The following is a 22,593-nucleotide window of genomic DNA, read 5'->3' on the forward strand; positions in this document are numbered from 1 at the left end:
CCCTTGAGCATCGTGACAAGCTGAGGAAGTAGCTGGGCGGGACCTTCGTCATCAGTCACCAGCGGTTTCTCCAGGCCCTTCTCGTAGAGCTCCCGTTGTGCCTCACAGGACCTCTACTCAAGAGATTTGAAGTCCGCGCGATCCTCAGCAAGAACCTTCGCCTTGGCTTCCAACTGAGTCTTCTTCGCCTCCACCTTCTTCTCCAGCTTCTCCAAGCGGCTGCGTTCTGCGGCCTATGCCCTCGCCGACTGCTCCAGCTCGGTGTCACAACCGGCGACCGCGTCTTCTTGGGCCTTCATCTTCTCCTCCTTCGCCTTGCGATCGCGAGCCTCGGTCGCGTGCTCGTTGTGCACGGTCTCCAGCTCGGCCTCCAGCAACCGGCAGTGTTCTCTGGCGGCCTCGGGGTCCTTCAACACTGCGTCACGGGTGGCAGCGACCAGACCAACGGCCCGCTCCCCTTCCTTGGAAGCCCCTACGGCCTGGCTCCACGCCGCCCGGATGGACGCGTAGGAACACAACCACCCCGAAATCATCTCCAGGCGTCCTGACGCCAGGCGGCGGTTGGGGCCTTGGAGGTCTCCTCGAAGCCGGGTCAGCGTAGAAAAAGCCTCCTCCAGAGCATCAGGAAAAGTGGAAGGATCACGACCCTGCGACATGATGGGATGAGGAGAAGACAGCATCGTCGTAGGGGCTTGCGATTTGGTGGCGGCAGAAGGAGCTGGGGGGCTCTTGGGCCCTTGGGGCCTCGGCAGCCGAGCCGGAAGCTGGTGCTTCCGGAGCCGACTTGGCTGTGGAGGTCGCCTTCTCCCGAGATCGGTCCTCTGGGCCTCCCGAGGATGACCAGGCCGGGAAGGCGCGAGCGTCGTCACTGCTCTCCCACACCAAGGGAGGTGCGGTCGTGGCTGGCTATTGGGTACCAGGGCGCGTGGCCGCTCCCTCTCTCTTCTTCTTCGCCACCAGCGTTGGCCTGGTGGCGCAAAGGAAAAGCGTCAAGAAGAAGCGACATGAGCAGGAACAAAATCAGGACAAAGCACTTACTGGTCCACGACGACGTAATCTCTCGGCCTCTTCTGAAGCACGAAGCCCGAAGACTTCGTAGCCTGGGGCGCCGGCGTGCGAGCCCCAGGAGCAGAGGAGGTCGCAGCAACTGGCCCCGCGGTAGCACCGGTTGACGTCAGGACGGGGGCACCGCCTCGGGAGATCAACATCGACCTACTCTTTGTCGGAACCCCTGTCGGCGGCTTCTTCGGGGGGGGTGACCTTGGACCTCATGGTGACCCTACCGAGGGGCAGGGCCTCCATCACCGGATGGTCATCGGCATCGTCATCATCAGGGAAAGTGTGGAGGAGATCTGTCAAGCACCAAGGAAAAGTCTCCCCTACCCCCTCCCGGGTCGCCCCCGAGTCCGGGTCCTCCTCCTCATCGGAGTTACCGGAGGACAACTCCACTGGGGCCTCGGTGGGCACCGGCGGCACGGGCCCGAGCTCGTTGAAGACGGGAATGGCGGCAGCGATCTCTGCCCCATCCGCGCGGCGGTACAGCGGGAGATGCGAGTCTGGCGGGAACCCCTGGTCCTCCCCGACCAGGAGGCGCAGGGCCGTGTCCAGCTCCTTAATGTACAAAGAGTCAGGGCACAGGTGGAGGTCATCCCCCTCGTCCCCGAGCTTCCACAGGGGGCGCGAATGCGCCTGGAGCGGGCCAGGCGCTGCGCTAGAAACTCCTTGAGTATCATGGCCCCCGTCAGCTTTTGCGCCCTCGGGGCGTCAGGCTTCAAGTCAGCGGCCATGTTCTCCAGCACTTGCTTCGCCCGGGGGTCGATGAGCTTCGTGCTGAGCCAACCCTCGTGAGAAGAAGGCATCCCTGTCGGCAGCGACAGCCGGGGGTAGGATCACTTAGCGTCCATGAGGACCTATTTGTTCCTGAAGCCCTCGGCCTTCTTTCCCGCCTTCGAGATCGCGTTGGTCCCGTTGGCTGCGACGAAATTGGCGCACCCCGAGCAGTGGTCGTCCTTGACCCGAAGGTAAAAGAAGTGGCGCAGCAGCACCACGGATGGCATCACCCCCATGAATGCTTCGCAGTAGAAGGCAAAAATCGACAGGAGGAGAATGGAGTTGGGATGAAGGTGGAGAGCGTGGAGGTTGTAGTGGATGAGCACAACATAGAAGAAATCGGAAAAGGAAGGGACCAGCCCCGCGAACACGCTATTCAAGAAGAAAGGATGAAAGGTGCTACCCGGAGCCTCAGGGTTAGCGGAGCCGGCCCGCAGTGCCGCCTCCCTTCCTTCGTCATCGTCGCCCACCGTCATCCGGCGCGCGGCAGCGAGCTTTTCCTCCGAAATAGTGGGCGTGCTCAAGGCCGGCTCATACCAGGCGGGTGAGCGCGAGGCCTTAGCCTTGTCGGGGCCCATAGGATGCAAGCTCGGGGAGGATTTCCGACAGGTCAGGGGTCTCTTGGGGCGAGAAGGAGAAAGGGGATCTGGAGCAAGGCGAAGGAAGGCAATGAAGGCTCTATGGTGCGCGCCAGCCTTTTTGTCAGTCGAGGATAGTTGTCGAGGCAGCGTGGGGAGCGGAGATGCCCACGTCCTGTCAATCACCACACGTCAATCAAGGCCGTAGGCGGTTGGGGCCTGCGCCGCTCCGCACTTGCCCTTTGGCTTTGCCTCGAAGCCAAGTCCGAGCGCGCCTTGGGCCCGGGGGCTACTGTCGGTGTCTTGGGAATGGGGGTATCCAGACTTGCCTGCCTATCGCCCACAGCGCGGCTCTACCGGCGTCCCGGTGCGACCCATCTTCATCAGCAACCACTCAAGACCCTCGCGAGGCGGACAACACAAGACCTCCTCAGGGGCAGCCTCGCTAGGCTAGCTTCCGAGGAGCGGAGATATCAAGGCAGGGGGCACCTCGCGAGGTTCGCGTGACGTGAGCCGTGACGACCGAAGCTAGGCGGGCACCAGCGGGCGCAGAGTGCCAGTTTCCTCTTTGGTGCTAAAGAGGCAGGCGCAGGCGAGGAGTCCCGAGGCATCAGGCAAAGGTTCCCATATCGGTGCAACGAGACCAAGACCAGCAGGACGGCAGGAGGAGGTCACCATGGAGCCCACAGCCGCATCACCACCAGAGCCTTTGGCAGGCGAAGACCACCTTTTGTCAGGATAACTTGTACTAGTTGTCTCCTTTCAAAATTGGCCGTTGTGGGATCCCTTTGCGCCTAGCAGAAGAGGACCATGGCCTCTATAAACAGGGCTAGCCACCGCCATAGCAAGGGACGGATCATTCGGACCATCCTCAGACACACCAGCTCATCGAGCGCAAGAACACCTTTCCTCAAGAGGCTGATCATCCACTGTAGTGGTTCATCCTTAGCCCACGAGGCAATCCACCACACCACACTGGAGTAGGGTATTACACCACAACGGTGGCCCGAACTAGTATAAACCCTCGCGTCTCTTGTTCCTTGGGTTCGGTGAGCTAGGCTTTGAGATCGTTGCGAGAGCGAGCTAGGAAGAGAGAGATCTTTGTGCACACCCCAGAGTTCGAACCTCAAGGGTTTGCCGGAACCCCAAATTCGACATGAGTTAGTTACGGGATGATGCATTATGGAACGAGTAAAGAGACTTGCCAGTGACGAGATTGAACTAGGTATGATGATACCGACGATCGAATCTCGAGCAAGTAACATACCGATGACAAAGGGAACAATGTATGTTGTTATGCGGTTTGACCGATAAAGATCTTCAGATAATATGTCGGAGCCAATATGAGCATCCAGGTTCCACTATTGGTTATTGACTGGAGATGTGTCTCGGTCATGTTGGCATAGTTCTCGAACCCGTAGGGTCCGCACACTTAACGTTCAATGACGATTTGTATTATGAGTTATGTGATTTGATGACCGAAGTTTGTTCGGAGTCCCGGATGAGATCACAGACAAGATGAGGAGTCTCGAAATGGTCGAGACATAAATATTGATATATTGGATGATGTTATTCGGACACCAGATGAGTTCCGAGAGGTACCGAGTAACTATCAGGGTGCCGGAGGGTTATCAGAACCCCCCGGGGGAACTAATGGGCCTTCATGGGCTTTAGTGGGGAGAGAGAAAGGCCACAAGGGGCTGGCCGCCCCCCACTTGGCACTCCGAATTGGACTAGGGGAAGGGGTGACGCCCCCTTTCCTTCCCTTCCCCTCTCCCTTCCTCCTTCCCCCTTCCACCAAGTGGAATCCTCCTAGGACTTGGAGTCCTAGTAGGACTCCTCTCCTTGGCACACCCTACAGGGGTTGGCTGGCCTTCCCCTCTCCTCCTTTATATACGAGGGCACCCTAGAACACACAAGATCAATTGTCTCAGCCGTGTGCGGTGCCCCCCTCCACAGTTACACACCTCGGTCATATTGTTGTAGTGCTTAGGCGAAGCCCTATGCCGGTAACTTCATCATCACCGTCAACACGCCGTCGTGCTGATGAAACTCTCCCTCATCCTCAACTGGATCAAGAGCTCGAGGGACGTCATCATGTTGAACGTGTGCTGAACACGGAGGTGCCGTACGTTCGGTGCTAGGATTGGTTGGATCGCGGAGACGTCCGACTACATCAAGTGCATTACTAAACGCTCTTGCTTTCAGTCTATGAGGGTACGTGGACACACTCTCCCCTCTCATTGCTATGCATCTCCTATATAGATCTTGCATGATCGTAGGATTTTTTTGAAATACTGTGTTCCCCAACATGATCATGTTCTTGTAATAGGAATCACGACTTGCATGTCGATGAGTATGACAACCGGTAGAAGCCATAGGAGTTGTCTTAATTTATTATATGACCTGCGAGTCAATATAAACGCCATGTAATTACTTTACTTTATTGCTAACTGTTAGCTTATTAGAAGTAATAGTTGGCGAGACGACTTCATAAAGACACAATGATGGAGATCATGCATGGTGTCTTGCCGGTGACGATGGTGATCATGTCGCGCCTCGAAGATGGAGATCAAAAGCGCAAGATGATATTGGCCATATCATGTCACTTTATGATTTGCATGAGATGTTTATCATGTTTACATCTTGTTTGCTTACAATGACGGTAGCATAAATAAGATGATCCCTCACTAAAATTTCAAGAAATGTGTTCCCCCTAACTGCGCACAGTTGCGAAGGTTCGTTGTTTCGAAGCACCACGTGATGATCGGGTGTGATAGATTCTAACGTTCGCATACAATGGGTGTAAGCCATATTTACACATGCGAAACACTTAGGTTGACTTGACGAGCCTAGCATGTACACACATGGCCTCGGAACACGAGAGACCGAAAGGTCGAACATGAGTCGTATGGTAGATGTGATCAACATGGAGATGTTCACCGTTGATGACTAGTCCGTCTCACGTGATGATCGGACACGGCCTAGTCAATTCGGATCATGTATCACTTAGATGACTAGAGGGATGTTTATCTGAGTGGGAGTTCATTAAATAATTTGATTAGATGAACTTAATTATCATGAACTTAGTCTAAAATTGTCTTTACAATCTATCCTGTAGATCCAATGGCCCACGCTAATGTTGCCCTCAACTTCAACGCGTTCCTGGAGAAAACCAAGCTGGAAGACGATGGAAGCAACTATACGGACTAGGTCCGTAACTTGAGGATCATCCTCATAGCTTCCAAGAAAGCATATGTCCTTGAAGCACAGCTAGGAGACGCACCCATTTTCCCAACAACTAAAGACGTTATGAACGCCTGGCAGTCGCGTAGTGATGATTACTTCTTGGTTTAGTGCGGCATGCTTTACAGCTTAGAACTAGGCCTCCAAAAGCGTTTTGAGCAACACGGAGCATATGAGATGTTCCCAGAGCTAAGAATGGTTTTCCAAGCTCATGCCCGGGTCGAGAGATATGAAGTCTCTGACAAGTTCTTCAGTTGTAAGATGGAGGAAAACAATCTTGTCAGCGAGCATATACTGAAAATGTCTAGGTTGCACAACCGCTTGTCTCAGCTGAGAGTTAATCTTCCAGATGACCCGGTCATTGACAGGATCCTCCAGTCGCTCCCACCTAGCTACAAGAGCTTTGTGATGAACTTCAATATGCAAGGGATGGAGAAGTCCATTCCTGAGTTATATTCAATGCCGAAAATCAGCGGAGGTGGAGATAAAAAAGGAACATCAAGTGTTGATGGCGAATAAGACCACTAGTTTCAAGAAAGGCAAGGGTAAGAAGAACTTCAAGAAGGACAACAAGGGAGTTGTCGTGCCTGGTAAGTCAGTTGCCAGGAAGAAGCCAAAGAATGGACCCAAGCCTGAGACTGAGTGCTTTTATTGCAAGGGAAATGGTCACTGGAAGCGAAACTGTCCCAAGTACTTAGCGAATAAGAAGGCCGGCAACGCCAAAGGTATATATGATATACATGTTACTGATGTGTACCTTACCAGTGTTCGTAGTAGCTCCTGGGTATTTGATACCGGTGCGGTTGCTCATATTTGTAACTCAAAACAGGAGCTGCGGAATAAGCGGAGACTGGCGAAGGACGAGGTGACGATGCGCGTCGGGAATGGTACCAAGGGCGATGTGATCGCCGTCGGCACACTACCTCTACATCTACCTTCGGGATTGGTTTTAAACCTCAATAATGGTTATTTAGTACCGGCTTTGAACATGAACATTGTATCAGGATCTCGTTTGATGCGAGATGGTTACTCATTTAAATTCGAGAATAATGGTTGTTCTATTTATATGAGAGATATGTTTTATGGTCATGCCCCGCTGGTTAATGGTTTATTTTTATTGAATCTCAAACGTGATGTTACACATATTCATAGTGTGAATGCCAAGAGATGTAAGGTTGATAATGATAGTCCCACATACTTGTGGCACTGCTGCCTTGGTCATATTGGTGTCAAACGCATGAAGAAACTCCATGCGGATAGACTTTTGAAGTCTCTTGATTATGAATCATTTGACATGTGCGAACCATGCCTCATGGGCAAAATGACCAAGACTCCGTTCTCCGGAACAATGGTGCGAGCAACCGACTTATTGGAAATAATGCATACTGATGTATGCGGTCCAATGAGTGTTGAGGCTCGCGGTGGCTATCATGATGTTCTCACCCTCACTGATGACTTAAGTAGATATGGGTATGTCTACCTAATGAAACACAAGTCTGAGACCTTTGAAAAGTTCAAGGAATTTCAGAGCGAGGTAGAGAATCAACATGACAGGAAAATAAAGTTCTTACGATCAGATCGTGGAGGACAATATTTGAGTCATGAGTTTGGCACGCACTTAAGGAAATGTGGAATTGTTTCACAACTCACGCCGCCTGGAACACCTCAGCGTAATGGTGTGTCTGAACGTCGTAATCGCACTCTATTGGATATGGTGCGATCTATGATGTCTCTTAGCGATCTAACCCTATCAATTTTGGGGTTATGCTTTAGAGTCTGCCGCATTCACTTTAAATAGGGCACCGTCTAAATCCGTTGAGACGACACCATATGAATTATGGTTTGGGAAGAAACCTAAGCTGTCGTTTCTGAAAGTTTGGGGGTGTGATGCTTATGTCAAGAAACTTCAACCTGAAAAGCTTGGACCCATATTGGAAAAGTGTGTCTTCATAGGATACCCTAAGAAAACTATTGGGTATACCTTCTACCTCAGATCCGAAGGCAGGATCTTTGTTGCCAAGAATGGATCCTTTCTAGAGAAAGAGTTTCCTTCCAAAAAAGTAAGTGGGAGGAAAGTAGAACTTGATGAGGTACCCCCTCTTGAACCGGAGAGTAGCGCAGCCCAAGAAAATGTTTCTATGGTGCCTGCACCAACTAGAGAGGACGTTAATGATGATGATCATGAAACTTAAGATCAAGTTGCTATTGAACTTCATAGGTCCACGAGGACACGTTCTGCACCAGAGTGGTACGACAACCCTGTCCTGGAAATCATGTTGTTAGACAACGGTGAACCTTCAAACTATGAAGAAGCGATGGTGGGCCCAGAATCCAACAAATGGCTTGAAGCCATGAAATCCGAGATATGATCCATGTATGAGAACAAAGTATGGACTTTGGTGGACTTGCCCAATGATCGGCATGCCATAGAGAATAAGTGGATCTTTAAGAAAAAGACTGACGCGGATGGTAATGTGACCGTCTATAAGGCTCAGCTTGTCGCTAAGGGTTATCGACAAGTTTAAGGGGTTGACTACGATGAGACCTTCTCACCCGTAGCGAAGCTGAAGTCCGTCTGAATCATGTTAGCAATTGCCACATTCTATGATTATGACATATGGCAAATGGACGTCAAAACGGCATTCCTCAACGGTTTCCTTAAGGAAGAATTGTATATGATGCAGCCAGAAGGTTTTGTCAATCCTAAGAATGTTGACAAGGTATGCAAGCTCTAGCGCTCCATCTATGGGCTGGTGCAAGCATCTCGGAGTTGGAACATTCACTTTGATGAAATGATCAAAGCGTTTGGGTTTATACAGACTTATGGAGAAGTTTGTATTTACAAGAAAGTGAGTGGGAGCTCTATAGCATTTCTCATATTATATGTGGATGACATAATGTTGATGGGAAATTAGAACTTTTGGAAAGCATAAAAGCCTACTTGAATAAGTGTTTTTCAATGAAGGACCTTGAAGAATCTGCTTACATATTAGACATCAAGATCTATAGAGATAGATCGAGACGCCTCATTGGTCTTTCACAAAGCACATACCTTGGCAAGATATTGAAGAAGTTCAATATGGATCAGTCCAAAAAGGGGTTCTTGCCTATATTGCAAGGTGTGAGATTGAGCACAGCTCAATGCCCGACCTCGGCAGAAGATAGAGAAAAGATGAGTGTCGTTCCCTATGTCTCAGCCATAGACTCTATTATGTATGACATGCTGTGTACTAGACCTGATGTGAACCTTGCCATAAGTTTGGTAGGGAGGTACCAAAGTGATCCCGGTATAGCAAGTGAGAGATTGTTGGAGATATGCCTTAGAGGCAATAATAAAATGGTTATTATTATATTTTCTTGTTCATGATAATTGTCTATTGTTCATACTATAATTGTATTAACCGGAAACAGTAATGCATGTGTGAATATATAGACCACAACATGTCCCTAGTAAGCCTCTAGTTGACTAGCTTGTTGATCAATAGATGGTTATGGTATCCTACCATGGACATTGGATGTCGTTGATAACAAGATCACATCATTAGGAGAATGATGTGATGGACAAGACCCAATCCTAAGCATTGCCACATAAACAAATTTACTGAGTTGGACTCGATGTTACTGCTGAAGTTACTCCCATCGTGGCTAGTCTTAAGCTGCTGCCAATGCATGTGTGCTTAGATGAGATGCTAAGCACATTAAATAGCTTAACAACTATACTCTCCAATGCATAGGTGCTTAGCTTATGGTTGCTAAGCTTGCTTCATTTAATGATTTAGCAACTAAAGCTCTTCATGTATTGGTGGGCTCCTTTCCTTTAAATTTTTTGTCTGGTTCACGCGCTTAGCATTGGTTCTTCCTGTGGTCACCACATTCATATCTCTCCTCTTAAATAACTTGTCACATCAGATTTTTTGTCTATGTGAAAAGCTTAGCATCTGTATAAGGTGGAGCATTGGGAGGGGCCTTAGCGCAGCAGCCACCAAGATCCACAAACGAGTGCACGTAGCTTTTTCCCAAGAATCCATCGTGGCAATGGACACGTGCAGAAGAAGCTTTCCCCAGAAAGCACCTACCTCGGCCGACACGTGGGCCCAGCCTGCCTTGCAAGGCCGCCCCCTCGACGAGGTAGGCGGAGCTGCATGATCGGGCGAATTAAAACGCCACGAGACGACCGGATCCGGATTTTCTTTCCCTTCCTACAGATACAGAGGTGGGGTAGAAATTCAAATCCACCCATCAATCAGAGATTAAATTAGCAGATAAAGGCAGTAGATAAATACCGTAATAATAATAAGATAATAAGATAAGAAAAGAAAGAAACCGGGTGCTACTAACCGCCAAAGCGGTTGTGGCTCTCCGCGTGAGCGGCTGCGGCTGCCGCGGCCGGGCCGTCCGATCAGCGGCCGGACGTGGCCCCCACGCGCCCGCCCGTCGTGGGGCGGGGCGCGGCCGCAGGTCGCGGTCGCGGCTGATCTGGCCACGGGCCCGAACCCGCTCGTTTGGACTGGAGCAACGCCAACGGGGACTAGGAGGAAGCACGAACCAACTCCTCCCCGTTTTTTCTGAAAAAAAAATGGGTGTCCAAAGAGATTCTTCCTCACGAGTCCTCGGGGATAAAGGGAGTCGCACGACGGCCTCGCCAAAAGGCCGCAGCCCACACGTGACCCGGAATTCTCGCTGTGCCCGGGGGCGGATACGCAAATACGGGAGATACCGTCGGTTGGCAACGACCTGTAACAAAAGAGCAGGAGGAGGAGGCAGAAAACAATTGCTAAAACGAGATTTCGAGGGGCAGCACAAACACAGGGGCCGGAAATATAGTGGGTGTGTGGGGACGAGGGAGGGAGGGGTTGGCAGGCACGGCGGGCGGGCGAGCTCCGCCTCTATAAATGCAGGGCCGCGCATCGCCTTAAACGCCCCAAGAATCGGAGGAGAGGTCAGGCAGGGAGAGAGAGATAGAGGAGGGAGGCGAGAGAGGCGGCGCGCTCCCAATCCGCACGCACGCACGTACGAGTCCGCTCGCCCTTCCCCGTCGCTACCCGCCGGCCACCCGGCGAGGGACACGAGACCCGCGGCAGGCGGCGGCACTTGCGAGATCGCGCGCATCGGTCCCATCATCGTCCCCAGCCCAGCCCAGGCGGCTGAGAGCGCTATAAGACCGAGAGGTACCCGTCCGTCCTGCGTCCCTCCCAGCTCTTGCCACGACGAGAATCCGTAGGTGGCCTCGTGGATGGATAGGTAGATGGAAGCATAGGGAGAGAGAGCAACTAGTTTGGCTCTGCCCGCGCGCGCGTGCGTGCGTGCGTAGTAGGTGGCGCCCGTTTGCGCTTATTTTTATTATTCGATCTGCCGCCGGTGTTGGTTTCGATTCCGCGCCAGCCCGCGCGCGCGTGCGGTCTCTGAATCTTCCTCCCGTGTCCAGGAGGCGGCGGCGGAATCTCTCTGCGCGGCGCCGCGCGGCGGTTGGTAGATCTGTTCGTCTCTGGCCGGCCCCCGTCGCTGAGGCGTCTGGTCTGGTGATTATTTTTTCCCTCTCTGTTCCATCGCGCCCAGCGTGGCGCAGGCTGTTTGTTTCTCTTTGCTTTTGGTCGCGACATGTGGGGAAGGGGACAACTTTCAGCTTTCCGCTGTTGATTTTCTCTTGTTGTTTATTTCCACTGTTTTTCGGTTTGCTCCCTTGTAGTAGTAGGAGATTGGTTTATGCGCGCCCTCTAATGCTCGTCGCATGGTTGATTGTTGCATGACAGGTGATAGGCTGAGGCGTGGGGTGCAGCCATGCCGACGGCGCAGGGGATTGGTTTGAAGCACGCGGCGCCGACGGGCGTCGGCCGCAGGGCCCGGCGCAGCCACGCCGCGTCCGCGCATGGCCGCTCCGCGAGGCAGGCGCACGGCGCCATGTCTCTGGAGGGCGGCGGGTTCCTCGGCGGCGCGCACCGCATTGAGGAACGCGTCGCGCCATGCCCGCCTCGGGCCGCGGCGCGCGACGCAGAGTCGATACGGCCCATGTCTCTGCTACCCGAGAGCAGCATTGGGCTCTACAACCCGGCGTTCGAGCGTGACTCGTGCGGCGTTGGTTTCGTCGCCGAGCTGTCGGGCGTTGACAACCGGGCGACCGTGAGTTCTTTGCACCAAGGACACCGCTGCAGCTTCTCTCTTCCAGTTGAGATACTGATTTGGATGTGATTTACTTTACAGGTCGTCGATGCCATTCAGATGCTTGAAAGAATGGCACACCGAGGTGCCTGCGGCTGTGAGAAAAACACTGGTGATGGTGCCGGCATTCTCGTTGCTCTACCACACAACTTCTTCCGAGAGGTGAATCAACGAAAATTGCAAGCAAACTCAGTTTTCCCTGACAGAGTTATTCATCTTGGGTGTTGCTCTGCTATTGCCGCAGGTGACAAAGGATGCCGGTTTCGAGTTACCGCCACCAGGTGAGTATGCTGTTGGAATGGTCTTCCTGCCAACCGATGAGAAGCGTCGCGAGAGGAGCAAAACTGAGTTTACAAAGGTTGGTTGGTTGCTGTATAGACAATTAGACAGCGTGTGAGGCGAGTCTGCGATGATAAGCTTATGCCTTGGATTTTTTTTATTCACGCAGGTCGCGGAGTCGCTAGGACATTCGATACTTGGGTGGCGCCAGGTTCCCACTGACAATTCAGACTTGGGCCAAGCTGCTCTCGACACTGAACCAGCGATTGAACAGGTTTTCCTCACCAAGAGTCCAAACTCGAAGGCCGACTTCGAACAGCAGGTCCTCCATGAGTTTAATTTTCTCTCAACACATGTAATGAGCTTTCCTCTCAACTAACCCATCAATTATCACAGTTGTTTATCCTGAGGAGGCTTTCAATTGTATCTATCCGGGCCGCGCTGAATCTCAAGCGTGGAGGAGAGAGAGATTTCTACATGTGCTCTTTATCTTCAAGGTCCTTACTTCTTCTGAATTGCATTTTCACTACAAACTGATGAGGTTGAGATCAGGGAGCCCAATTAAGCTCCTGACTTTAATGGAATATTAACAACACAAAAATCAATATGAAAAACAATCTTAGACTATCTCTTAAACTTTAGAAATCTGTAATGTAAGGACATTACATTTTTACAGTATTCATGTGAGTAATTATTGTTAAATCTTCTTATTGTGGTTTTCCAGGACCATTGTCTACAAGGGCCAGCTTATGCCGTCTCAGCTTCAGGGGTACTACTATGCGGACATAGGTCATGAAAACTTCTCCAGTTATATGGCTCTGGTAAATACGAAACCTTGATCCTCTTACAAAAAAAGTCATGGTCATAGTCAGCGGACGGGAACCAATAATAGCAAGCCAGTTGTAAGATCAAGACTCGCTCCTGTGCAGACATCAAATTTGAGCTGTCTATTCATATGCTATTTCAGTCCTGCTTCGTGATGCCTTTAAGTGAAGTACTAGAAACTTCTCTTAGTTGATACCCGATAACCATGTTGCAGAGTCCAGCTGCAGTTCTGCCATGGCCGACTGCTTGCCGACTCTTCAGGATGTGACCGAAGAAATTGTGTTTGGTTTGAGGTAGCTTAGGGCTCCCAACTGTTTTGCATGAAATTATACGCAGCTGACGTATTTTTACAAAATTCGTTCTTCACAAGGAAGTTCTGTTTTGAATACCTGCAAAAGATGATTATAATATGATTTCTAAAAGTCATATCTTGAAACAGGTTCACTCAAGGTTCTCCACCAACACCTTCCCCAGCTGGGATCGTGCACAGCCAATGCGTGTCTTAGGCCACAATGGAGAGATCAATACTCTCAAAGGGAACAAAAACTGGTAATATTATTGTCAAATCTTTTCCTCTTTGCATTAACCATTTCTTGGCAGATGCAATTATCTCAATATGCACGTTGTATATATGGCAGGATGAAAGCTCGTGAGGGTCTCTTGGAGTGTGAGAAGCTTGGCCTATCACAGGATGAAATGTCAAAAATTCTTCCAATAGTGGATGCCACTTCTTCAGATTCAGGTCCGCAGTCTAATATGCAGCATGAATTCCACTTGGCAAATAAAAATTCATCTCGGTTTTGCGAGTTACTAAGTGTGAAAAAACATGTGAATTCTAGGTGCATTTGATGGTGTTCTGGAGCTCCTTATCCGTGGTGGAAGAAGCCTGCCAGAAGCTGTGATGATGATGATCCCTGAGGCGTGGCAGAATGATGTAAACATGGAACCTGATAAGAAAGCTCTGTACGAGTTCTTGTCAGCCCTTATGGAGCCTTGGGATGGACCTGCTCTCATATCTTGTAAAAAACTTAAACCCGTTTCTTTTTTCTGATCATACTTCTAACTGATTACTTAAGCTAACATGGGTACAACCTGTAGTTACCGACGGCCGCTACCTTGGAGCTACCCTGGATCGCAATGGCCTTAGGCCTGGTCGATTTTATGTGACCCACAGTGGACGTGTGGTCATGGGTAGTGAAGTTGGTGTTGTGGATATTCCTGCCCAAGATGTGTTGAGGAAGGGTCGGCTCAACCCTGGAATGATGTTACTCGTTGACTTCGACAACCATACTGTAGTAGATGATGAAGCACTCAAGGCACAGTACTCTAAAGCTCACCCGTATGGAGAATGGCTCAAGCGACAAAAGATGTACCTCAAAGACATTGTAGAATCTGTCCCAGAAACTGACAGAGTTGCTCCAAGCATTTCTGGTTCTATTACGGTAAGTACTTACGTGGTCTAACTTCCTCATTCACTGGGTAGTTTGGTGATGAAAATTGGTAAACCATAAGTAACATGGTGATTTTAATATTCTTTTACAATTTGGTGTAGCAAACAAATGAGAACAAGGAATGTGTAGGCATCAATGCAATTGTGACTCCACTAAAGGCGTTTGGGTAAGCAAGGATTGAACATTGTCAACTATCACTCATGTTTCAATTTCTGCTGGCTAATGATCCAACCGATTAACTACAGGTACACATTGGAAGCCCTAGAAATGTTGCTGCTGCCAATGGCGAAAGATGGAGTGGAAGCTCTTGGATCAATGGGAAATGATGCACCCCTAGCAGTGATGTCAAACAGAGAGAAGCTGACTTTTGAGTACTTCAAGCAGATGTTTGCACAAGTAACAAACCCTCCAATCGATCCAATTAGGGAGAAGATTGTTACATCTATGGAATGTATGATTGGGCCAGAAGGAGATTTGCTGGAAATAACCGAAAAGCAATGCAACCGCCTTGCACTTAAAGGTCCTTTGGTGTCAATGGATGAAATGGAATCTATCAAGAAGATGAACTACCGTGGTTGGCGCAGCAAGGTGCTCGACATAACTTATCCGAAGAATTCTGGAAGGAAGGGCTTGGAAGAAACTTTGGATAGAATTTGTGCTGAAGCCCGGGAAGCTATACGCGAGGGATACAAAATTTTAGTTCTTTCAGACAGAGGTCAGTGACTTATTCACTTTATACTTGCATCCCATTGTTTGATGGTACAAATTACTCATAAGTTGACAAAAAATTCTAGCAGATGGGTCAGGTGTGCACAATTTATTATCGTTAGCTTCCAGCAAACATATCACATCACCATATAGTAACTTAAATATGATCATAATTTTGTTTGATAGTCAATTGTTTCCAGTGTAATGTGTTGTATGAAGGACATTCTTACTTTGTCACCTTGGACATAACTGGAATGTATATTAAGTTTATTATGCAACTCAATATCTTCCAATACTGAAATTTGTTGTATTTTCTTGATTCAGGATTTTCTTCAGATCGTGTTGCTGTCAGTTCCCTCTTAGCAGTTGGAGCAGTACATCAACACCTTGTTGCAAATCTTGAGAGGACACGTGTAGGATTATTGGTTGAGTCTGCTGAACCTCGTGAAGTGCACCATTTCTGTACACTCGTTGGATTTGGTGCAGATGCTATATGCCCTTATTTGGCCATTGAAGCAATTTGGTGCTTGCAGACTGATGGGAAGATTCCTCCTACCGACTCAAAGGAGGAACTTGTCAAAAAATACTTTTATGCTTCCATCTATGGAATGATGAAGGTTCTTGCAAAGATGGGAATATCCACCCTTGCATCTTACAAAGGGGCACAGATTTTTGAAGCTCTTGGACTTTCTTCTGAAGTGATTCACAAGTGTTTTGAAGGCACTCCTAGCAGAATTGAGGGTGCAACGTTCGAAATGCTTGCACGTGATGCTCTCCGTCTTCACGAGTTGGCCTTCCCATCAAGAACACCTCCGCCTGGCAGTGCAGATGCAAAAGCCCTTCCCAATCCAGGGGATTACCACTGGAGGAAAAATGGTGAAGTCCACCTAAATGATCCTCTTGCAATGGGAAAATTACAAGAAGCAGCTAAAGTAAACAGCCGGGAAGCATACAAAGAATATTCTAAGCGAATTCAAGAGCTTAACAAGGCGTGCAATCTGCGTGGTATGCTGAAATTTATAGATAGCACTAGCAAGATTTCTTTGGATGAGGTTGAACCTGCAAGTGAGATAGTGAAACGCTTTTGTACTGGAGCAATGAGTTATGGTTCTATTTCGTTGGAGGCACATACTGCCCTTGCCGTGGCCATGAACAAACTGGGAGGCAAATCTAACACAGGTATTTCATGCATATGTGACATTTAGCCTTTGGCTGGTTGTTACCCTTGTGATGACCATCTTGTAGTAGCTTCACTTGCACATCAACTCTAGCCTTGTTGCATAACATATTTTTTCTTATTTTTGCCCTAGTAGTGTGGTGTCTATGTTTCTACTGTTTAAATATGCCCTCGGAAGTCAGTACTTTATACATGACCATGTCTAGAAATGCACTACTTATTTTGATGCTATCAGATGAAAACTATACTCTCATATTTACTCGTGGACATACTTGTATATACTGCACCTAATGCGCTAAGCTTTTCATCTTCCTGTCGATGTTGAATGCACCTCTGGGAACAAATTATCCCAGTTCATAGTAGCAAGAGTTAACTTCTAAGCTTTTCATCTTCCTGTTGATGTTGAATGCACTTCTGGGAACAAATTATTCCAGTTCATAGCAAGAGTTAACTTCTAACCTTTTATTTATCTGTGGATGTTGAAAATGCACTTCTGGTAGCAAATTATCCTAATTCCTAGCAAGATTTAACTTCTGCTTGCGCAGAAACCTGCAGACAGCTTGCACGCACTGTTCTTCTTTGGAACCCTTTGATTTGTTTGTATTATATATATATTTTCTGCCTAAACAGTTAATATTATATATCGCCAAATCTTTGTACTTATTTTCACTCATAAACTAAACTCATTTTACCCATCTGCTAATTTAGGGGAGGGAGGGGAGCAGCCTTCTCGTATGGAACCTCTTCCTGATGGTTCGATGAATCCAAAACGAAGTGCAATCAAGCAAGTTGCCAGTGGACGATTTGGAGTTTCCAGCTATTATCTGACTAATGCAGATGAGCTGCAGATAAAAATGGCTCAGGTACTTGACAATGTTGTGCATTGTGCAATCACTGGAATGATCTCAGTTTATAGAAAGCAACTGTATTCAATGTCATGTGGTTGGCATTTATTCTTTTTTTTGTATCTTATATGTATAGGGTGCTAAGCCTGGTGAGGGGGGTGAGCTTCCAGGTCACAAGGTTATCGGTGACATTGCAGTTACCAGACATTCTACAGCTGGTGTTGGGCTTATTAGTCCACCTCCTCACCATGATATATATTCTATCGAGGATCTTGCACAGCTTATCCACGACCTTAAGGTACATTACCTGATGCTCTTCTATAGCCAAGGCATCTGCCTATTTATGTATGGTTGTTAGTTGCTACTTCTAGATTATAGGAGTATTGGTTATCTAAAGCACTGATGGTCTAACCCTCTTGAGAAGCTAGAATCACTTGCTAAACTGGTATAATGGATCCTGCACATATGCATGTGTCTCCATTTGGGGGTTTACCCTCCTTTCTGAAAAACTCATTTTGCAAATGTTACCTGCTGATGTAGTGATATTCATGCCTGTCTTCTCTCTGTAGAACTCAAATCCTCAAGCTCGAATCAGCGTGAAGCTAGTGTCTGAGGCTGGTGTCGGAGTTGTAGCTAGCGGTGTTGTAAAAGGACACGCAGACCATGTTCTTATTTCTGGCCATGACGGTGGCACCGGTGCATCAAGATGGACAGGTATCAAGAATGCTGGACTTCCATGGGAACTAGGATTGGCTGAGACACATCAAACTTTAGTGGCAAATGGGCTTCGTGGTCGAGCTGTCCTACAAACAGATGGCCAGTTAAAAACTGGTAGAGATGTTGCTGTGGCGTGCTTACTTGGTGCAGAGGAATTTGGTTTCAGCACTGCTCCACTGATCACACTTGGCTGCATTATGATGCGGAAGTGTCATACCAATACTTGCCCTGTTGGTATAGCCACTCAAGATCCAGTGCTCCGAGAAAAATTTGCTGGAGAGCCAGAGCATGTCATTAACTTTTTCTTCATGCTTGCTGAGGAGCTAAGAGAAATTATGGCTCAGCTTGGCCTCCGTACAATTAATGAAATGGTTGGACGCTCTGATATGCTTGAAGTTGATCCAGAAGTAGTTAAGAGCAATGAGAAACTTGAGAATATTGATCTCTCATTGATCTTAAAACCAGCTGCAGAGATTCGTCCTGGGGCTGCTCAGTACTGTGTTGAAAAGCAAGACCATGGCCTTGACATGGCTTTGGATAACAAACTTATAGCTTTATCAAGGGCTGCACTTGAAAAGGAAGTTCGTGTTTTCATTGAGACTCCAATCAAGAACACTAATCGGGCAGTAGGCACTACACTTAGCCATGAAGTCACAAAACGTTATCACATGAAGGGATTAGATCCTGGAACCATTCATGTGAAACTCACTGGAAGTGCTGGTCAGAGTTTTGGTGCTTTTCTCTGTCCTGGAATAACCCTTGAGCTTGAAGGAGACAGCAATGATTACGTTGGCAAAGGATTATCTGGTGGAAAGATTGTTGTGTACCCACCCAGGAACAGTACATTTAGTGCAGAAGACAATATTGTCATTGGTAATGTGGCCCTGTATGGTGCTACCAAGGGAGAAGCATATTTCAATGGAATGGCAGCAGAAAGGTTTTGTGTTCGTAATTCTGGTGCTCGAACAGTGGTTGAAGGAATTGGTGATCATGGATGCGAGTACATGACAGGGGGTACTGTAGTCATCCTTGGTAAAACAGGAAGAAATTTTGCTGCTGGGATGAGTGGAGGTATCGCTTATGTTTATGATGTTGATGGGACATTCAGTGCCCGCTGTAACAATGAGTTGGTTGATCTATATCATGTGGAGGAAGAGGATGATGTAACCACTTTGAAAATGATGATAGAGCAACATCGACTTCACACAGAGAGTGTCCTGGCCAAAGACATACTCTCTAAATTTGACAGTCTTCTTCCAAAATTTGTAAAAGTATATCCAAGGGATTATAAGAGGGTTCTAGAAGAAATGAAGGCAGAAAAAGCTGCAGCTAGGCCTACAAAGGAACCTAAGGTGGCAAATGGTGTTTCTGTGACAACTAAGGTAATATATGATTTAAGTAATAATTCTTCTGCATACCTTTTTAATCTGAATTTATAGTAGAGATAGTGTTCTCCATTTAAGTTTATCCATCAGAAATTGCAGTGATACACATTGCCACTACTGTGTGAACTTCTATTTTTGCCTAATTAGATTAACTTTGATCTACAGAAAATACAAACAGAGAAGTCATCCAGCCGACCAACACGTGTTGCCAACGCCAAAAAGTACCGGGGTTTTGTAACATATGAGCGAGAGGGTGTTTCTTACCGTGATCCAATTGAGCGTGTTAAAGATTGGAACGAGGTTGCCATTGAATCAGTTCCAGGGCCACTGTTAAACACACAGTCTGCTCGTTGTATGGATTGTGGCACTCCTTTCTGTCATCAGGTGACGCTGAGTTTATCTTTTCTATTTAACATTGATGATTGTAGTTGGATTTATTGTGGGGTTAAGGATTGATATGTTTAGTCATTGACTACATATGACATTGAGATGCTAAGATTTCATGATTATTTGTACAGGAAAGCTCAGGTGCTGGCTGTCCTCTTGGAAATAAGATCCCAGAGTTCAATGAATTAGTTCACCAGAATAGATGGCGTGAAGCATTGGATCGCCTACTAGAGACAAACAACTTCCCTGAATTTACTGGACGTGTGTGCCCTGCTCCCTGTGAGGGTTCTTGTGTTCTTGGCATTATTGAGAACCCAGTATCAATCAAAAGCATAGAATGCTCAATTATAGACAAAGGTTTTGAAGAGGGATGGATGGTACCACGACCACCACTTCAAAGAACAGGGTATGTCTTTTTTACCATCTAGTTCGGCTTATTTCCTTATTTATTTACTTTTGTTTCATAGTAACATTTGAGTTACACTTTCTGATATAAACTGTTCCTTTCGCAGAAAGAAAATCGCTATAGTTGGCAGTGGTCCTGCTGGTTTGGCTGCCGCTGATCAACTAAATAAAATGGGCCATTTTGTAACTGTATTTGAACGTTCGGATCGTATAGGAGGTCTTATGATGTATGGAGTACCAAACATGAAGACAGACAAGATTGGTGTTGTTCAACGTCGTGTCAATTTAATGGCCGAAGAGGGTGTAACATTTGTGGTGAATGCTAATGTTGGGAGTGATCCTTTGTACTCAATTGAACGTCTCCGTTCTGAGAACAATGCAGTTATTTTGGCTTGTGGAGCTACAAAACCAAGGTAACTAATTGGAACGAGGATTTTTTTTCTAGTTTACTCCAAGAGTAGCAACGATCTCAAAAGAACTGACATTATATCTTTTGATGCTAACATCATGTGGGATATTCTTGAACAGGGACCTCAGTATTCCTGGCCGTGAGCTAGCTGGAGTTCATTTTGCCATGGAATTTCTCCACGCAAATACCAAAAGCTTGCTTGATAGCAACTTGGAGGACGGAAGATACATATCTGCCCAGGGTAAGAAGGTGGTGGTCATTGGTGGTGGAGACACAGGCACAGATTGCATTGGTACGTCTGTTAGGCATGGTTGCAGCAGCATTGTAAATCTGGAGCTTCTCACCAAGCCACCAAGCAAGAGAGCTGCTGACAACCCCTGGCCCCAGGTAAATGCAAAAAAAACTGGATATTGCCTTGCACATGTGAATTTGGCCATTCCATTTCCAGCTTGGAATAAGTTCTTATGTCAACATTCTGTTTTTGCATGCAGTGGCCTAGAGTCTTCCGAGTGGACTACGGGCACCAGGAAGCATCTACCAAGTTTGGAAATGATCCAAGAACTTACGAAGTCTTAACCAAGCGTTTCATTGGTGATGAAAATGGAAAATTGAAGGCCCTTGAGGTGGTGCGCGTGAAGTGGGAGAAAGTAGATGGAAGATTCCAATTCAAGGAGATTGAAGGATCACAAGAGATCATCGAGGCAGACCTTGTCCTCCTTGCCATGGGATTCCTGGGCCCTGAAGAGGTTAGTTATGCAGACTCTGAACTACTGTTAACGCCTGAGTTTTATCTTGATGATAAATGTGGGACAACCAACTCACCGTTTTATTTCTCTGCAGAACATCGCTGACAAACTGGGTTTAGAGAAAGACAACCGTTCCAACTTCAAAGCTCAATTCGGACACTTTGGGACCAGTGTGGATGGCGTTTTTGCCGCTGGGGATTGCAGACGCGGGCAATCGCTGGTTGTTTGGGCCATCACCGAAGGGCGTGAAGCTGCTGCTGCAGTAGATAAGTACTTGTCAAGGGATGAACAAAATGTCGCAGGCCTTACATAGGTTTGTGGTGCTGAATTCATAGCAACGTAATTTAGGATGGGTGATTTTATCCATTGATGATGATAGCAAATTGTGCTAAGGCTTGGGCTCAATAGGGAAAGAAAGAGAGAGAGAGCCCTTTTATACTTGCGATAGGCATACAATTGGAAATTTTGGTTGGCTATTGTTTGTTGGTTCATTGTCTAGCTAATAATGTTTTGCTTCGCTGCCTAAATGCGGTTTTGTAGCCTGAATAATGTACAGTATTTTTGGTTGCTCAATGGTTGTAAAGTCGTCTGGGTAATATGGACTAGTACTTTTATTTTTTGTGTGCACTCGTGACATGGGAACCCCAATAGTTGGCGATCATCTCTGGGAGGAACCTGGGCGAATGATAACTCCTCCCAACGAGGAGCGGTCGAGCGAACCCTCGTGTTTCCTTTTGGGCATCAGCTACATCGGTTGTTCACGCATGAAGCGCCAATGAAAAAAGAGAGGTAGGCTCTTTTTTAAAAAATGCCATGGAAAAATAAAAAATTCCGATGCATAAAAGGGCGAGAAACAAAATTTGCGAGTGCAATGCTACTACTTTATAAAACTGCCATTCTCTAATTTGTGAAACAACATACTTGGTCTGATGACACCTTCATCTGAAAAACATGTTTTATCTAGACAAGTCAAATAAAATTGCCATGGTCCAAAGATAAAAAAAAGTTGTAAAAGCCAAATTTGCCAAGAGTCTAATTAATAAAATTGCCATATTCTAATTAATAAAATTTTCATGGTGTAAATAATAAAATTATCATTGTCTAATTAATAAATTTGTTAAGGTCTAATTAATAAAATTGCTATGGCATGAATAATAAAACTACCATGGTGTAATTAATAAAATTGCATGGTATAACTGAAAAAATTGCCATGATCTAAAATAGTGAAGTTTCCATGCTACCTACAAAAACTACCATGGTCTAAATAATAAATTGTCATGGTACCTACAATAGAACTACCGTGGTGTAATTAAATAAAAATTGTTGTGGACTAACTGAATTGTTGTCTGAATAATAAAATTGCCATGCTATAATAAAAATGCACGAGGAAGATTTGGAATTTTTCTCCTCTAAAAATATGGCAACTTTGGGATTTGTAATGGGCTCATG

At 47.2% G+C, this 22,593-nt stretch overlaps 1 protein-coding gene across 3 annotated transcripts; it reads left to right on the forward strand.

Annotated features, from left to right (window-relative positions):
• Positions 1-10,524: 10,524 nt before the first annotated feature.
• On the forward strand, positions 10,525-21,749 carry LOC123061864 (glutamate synthase 1 [NADH], chloroplastic). Of its 3 annotated transcripts, XM_044485146.1 has the most exons (24): positions 10,540-10,822; positions 11,080-11,173; positions 11,405-11,771; positions 11,853-11,972; positions 12,055-12,168; positions 12,259-12,411; positions 12,486-12,586; positions 12,814-12,910; positions 13,354-13,463; positions 13,553-13,656; positions 13,754-13,933; positions 14,013-14,356; positions 14,467-14,531; positions 14,611-15,080; positions 15,398-16,252; positions 16,959-17,113; positions 17,232-17,393; positions 17,665-19,194; positions 19,363-19,581; positions 19,716-19,990; positions 20,097-20,402; positions 20,518-20,785; positions 20,890-21,144; positions 21,239-21,749. In XM_044485146.1, exons 3-24 carry the CDS (start codon positions 11,433-11,435, stop codon positions 21,455-21,457), a joined length of 6,441 nt encoding a protein of 2,146 aa, XP_044341081.1. In that variant the 5' UTR covers positions 10,540-10,822; positions 11,080-11,173; positions 11,405-11,432; the 3' UTR covers positions 21,458-21,749. The 3 variants fall into 3 exon arrangements, with proteins under 3 accessions (XP_044341080.1, XP_044341081.1, XP_044341082.1); XM_044485145.1 differs by lacking the exon at positions 11,080-11,173 and having other exon boundaries at positions 10,525-10,822; XM_044485147.1 differs by lacking the exons at positions 10,540-10,822; positions 11,080-11,173; positions 11,405-11,771; ... (2 more) ...; positions 12,259-12,411; positions 12,486-12,586 and adding an exon at positions 13,129-13,207 and having other exon boundaries at positions 12,808-12,910.
• The last annotated feature ends 844 nt before the right edge of the window (positions 21,750-22,593 follow it).

This window comes from Triticum aestivum, chromosome 3A (genome assembly GCF_018294505.1).
Source record: "Triticum aestivum cultivar Chinese Spring chromosome 3A, IWGSC CS RefSeq v2.1, whole genome shotgun sequence".
NCBI lineage: Eukaryota > Viridiplantae > Streptophyta > Magnoliopsida > Poales > Poaceae > Triticum > Triticum aestivum.

Coding starts and splice junctions, on each gene's coding strand:
- LOC123061864 (XM_044485145.1), top strand. CDS start 11,433: ATGCCGACGGCGCAGGGGATTGGTTTGAAGCACGCGGCGCCGACGGGC. Junction 13,934..14,012: donor TGGACCTGCTCTCATATCTT/GTAAAAAACTTA, acceptor TACAACCTGTAG/TTACCGACGGCCGCTACCTT. Junction 15,081..15,397: donor TTTAGTTCTTTCAGACAGAG/GTCAGTGACTTA, acceptor TTCTTGATTCAG/GATTTTCTTCAGATCGTGTT.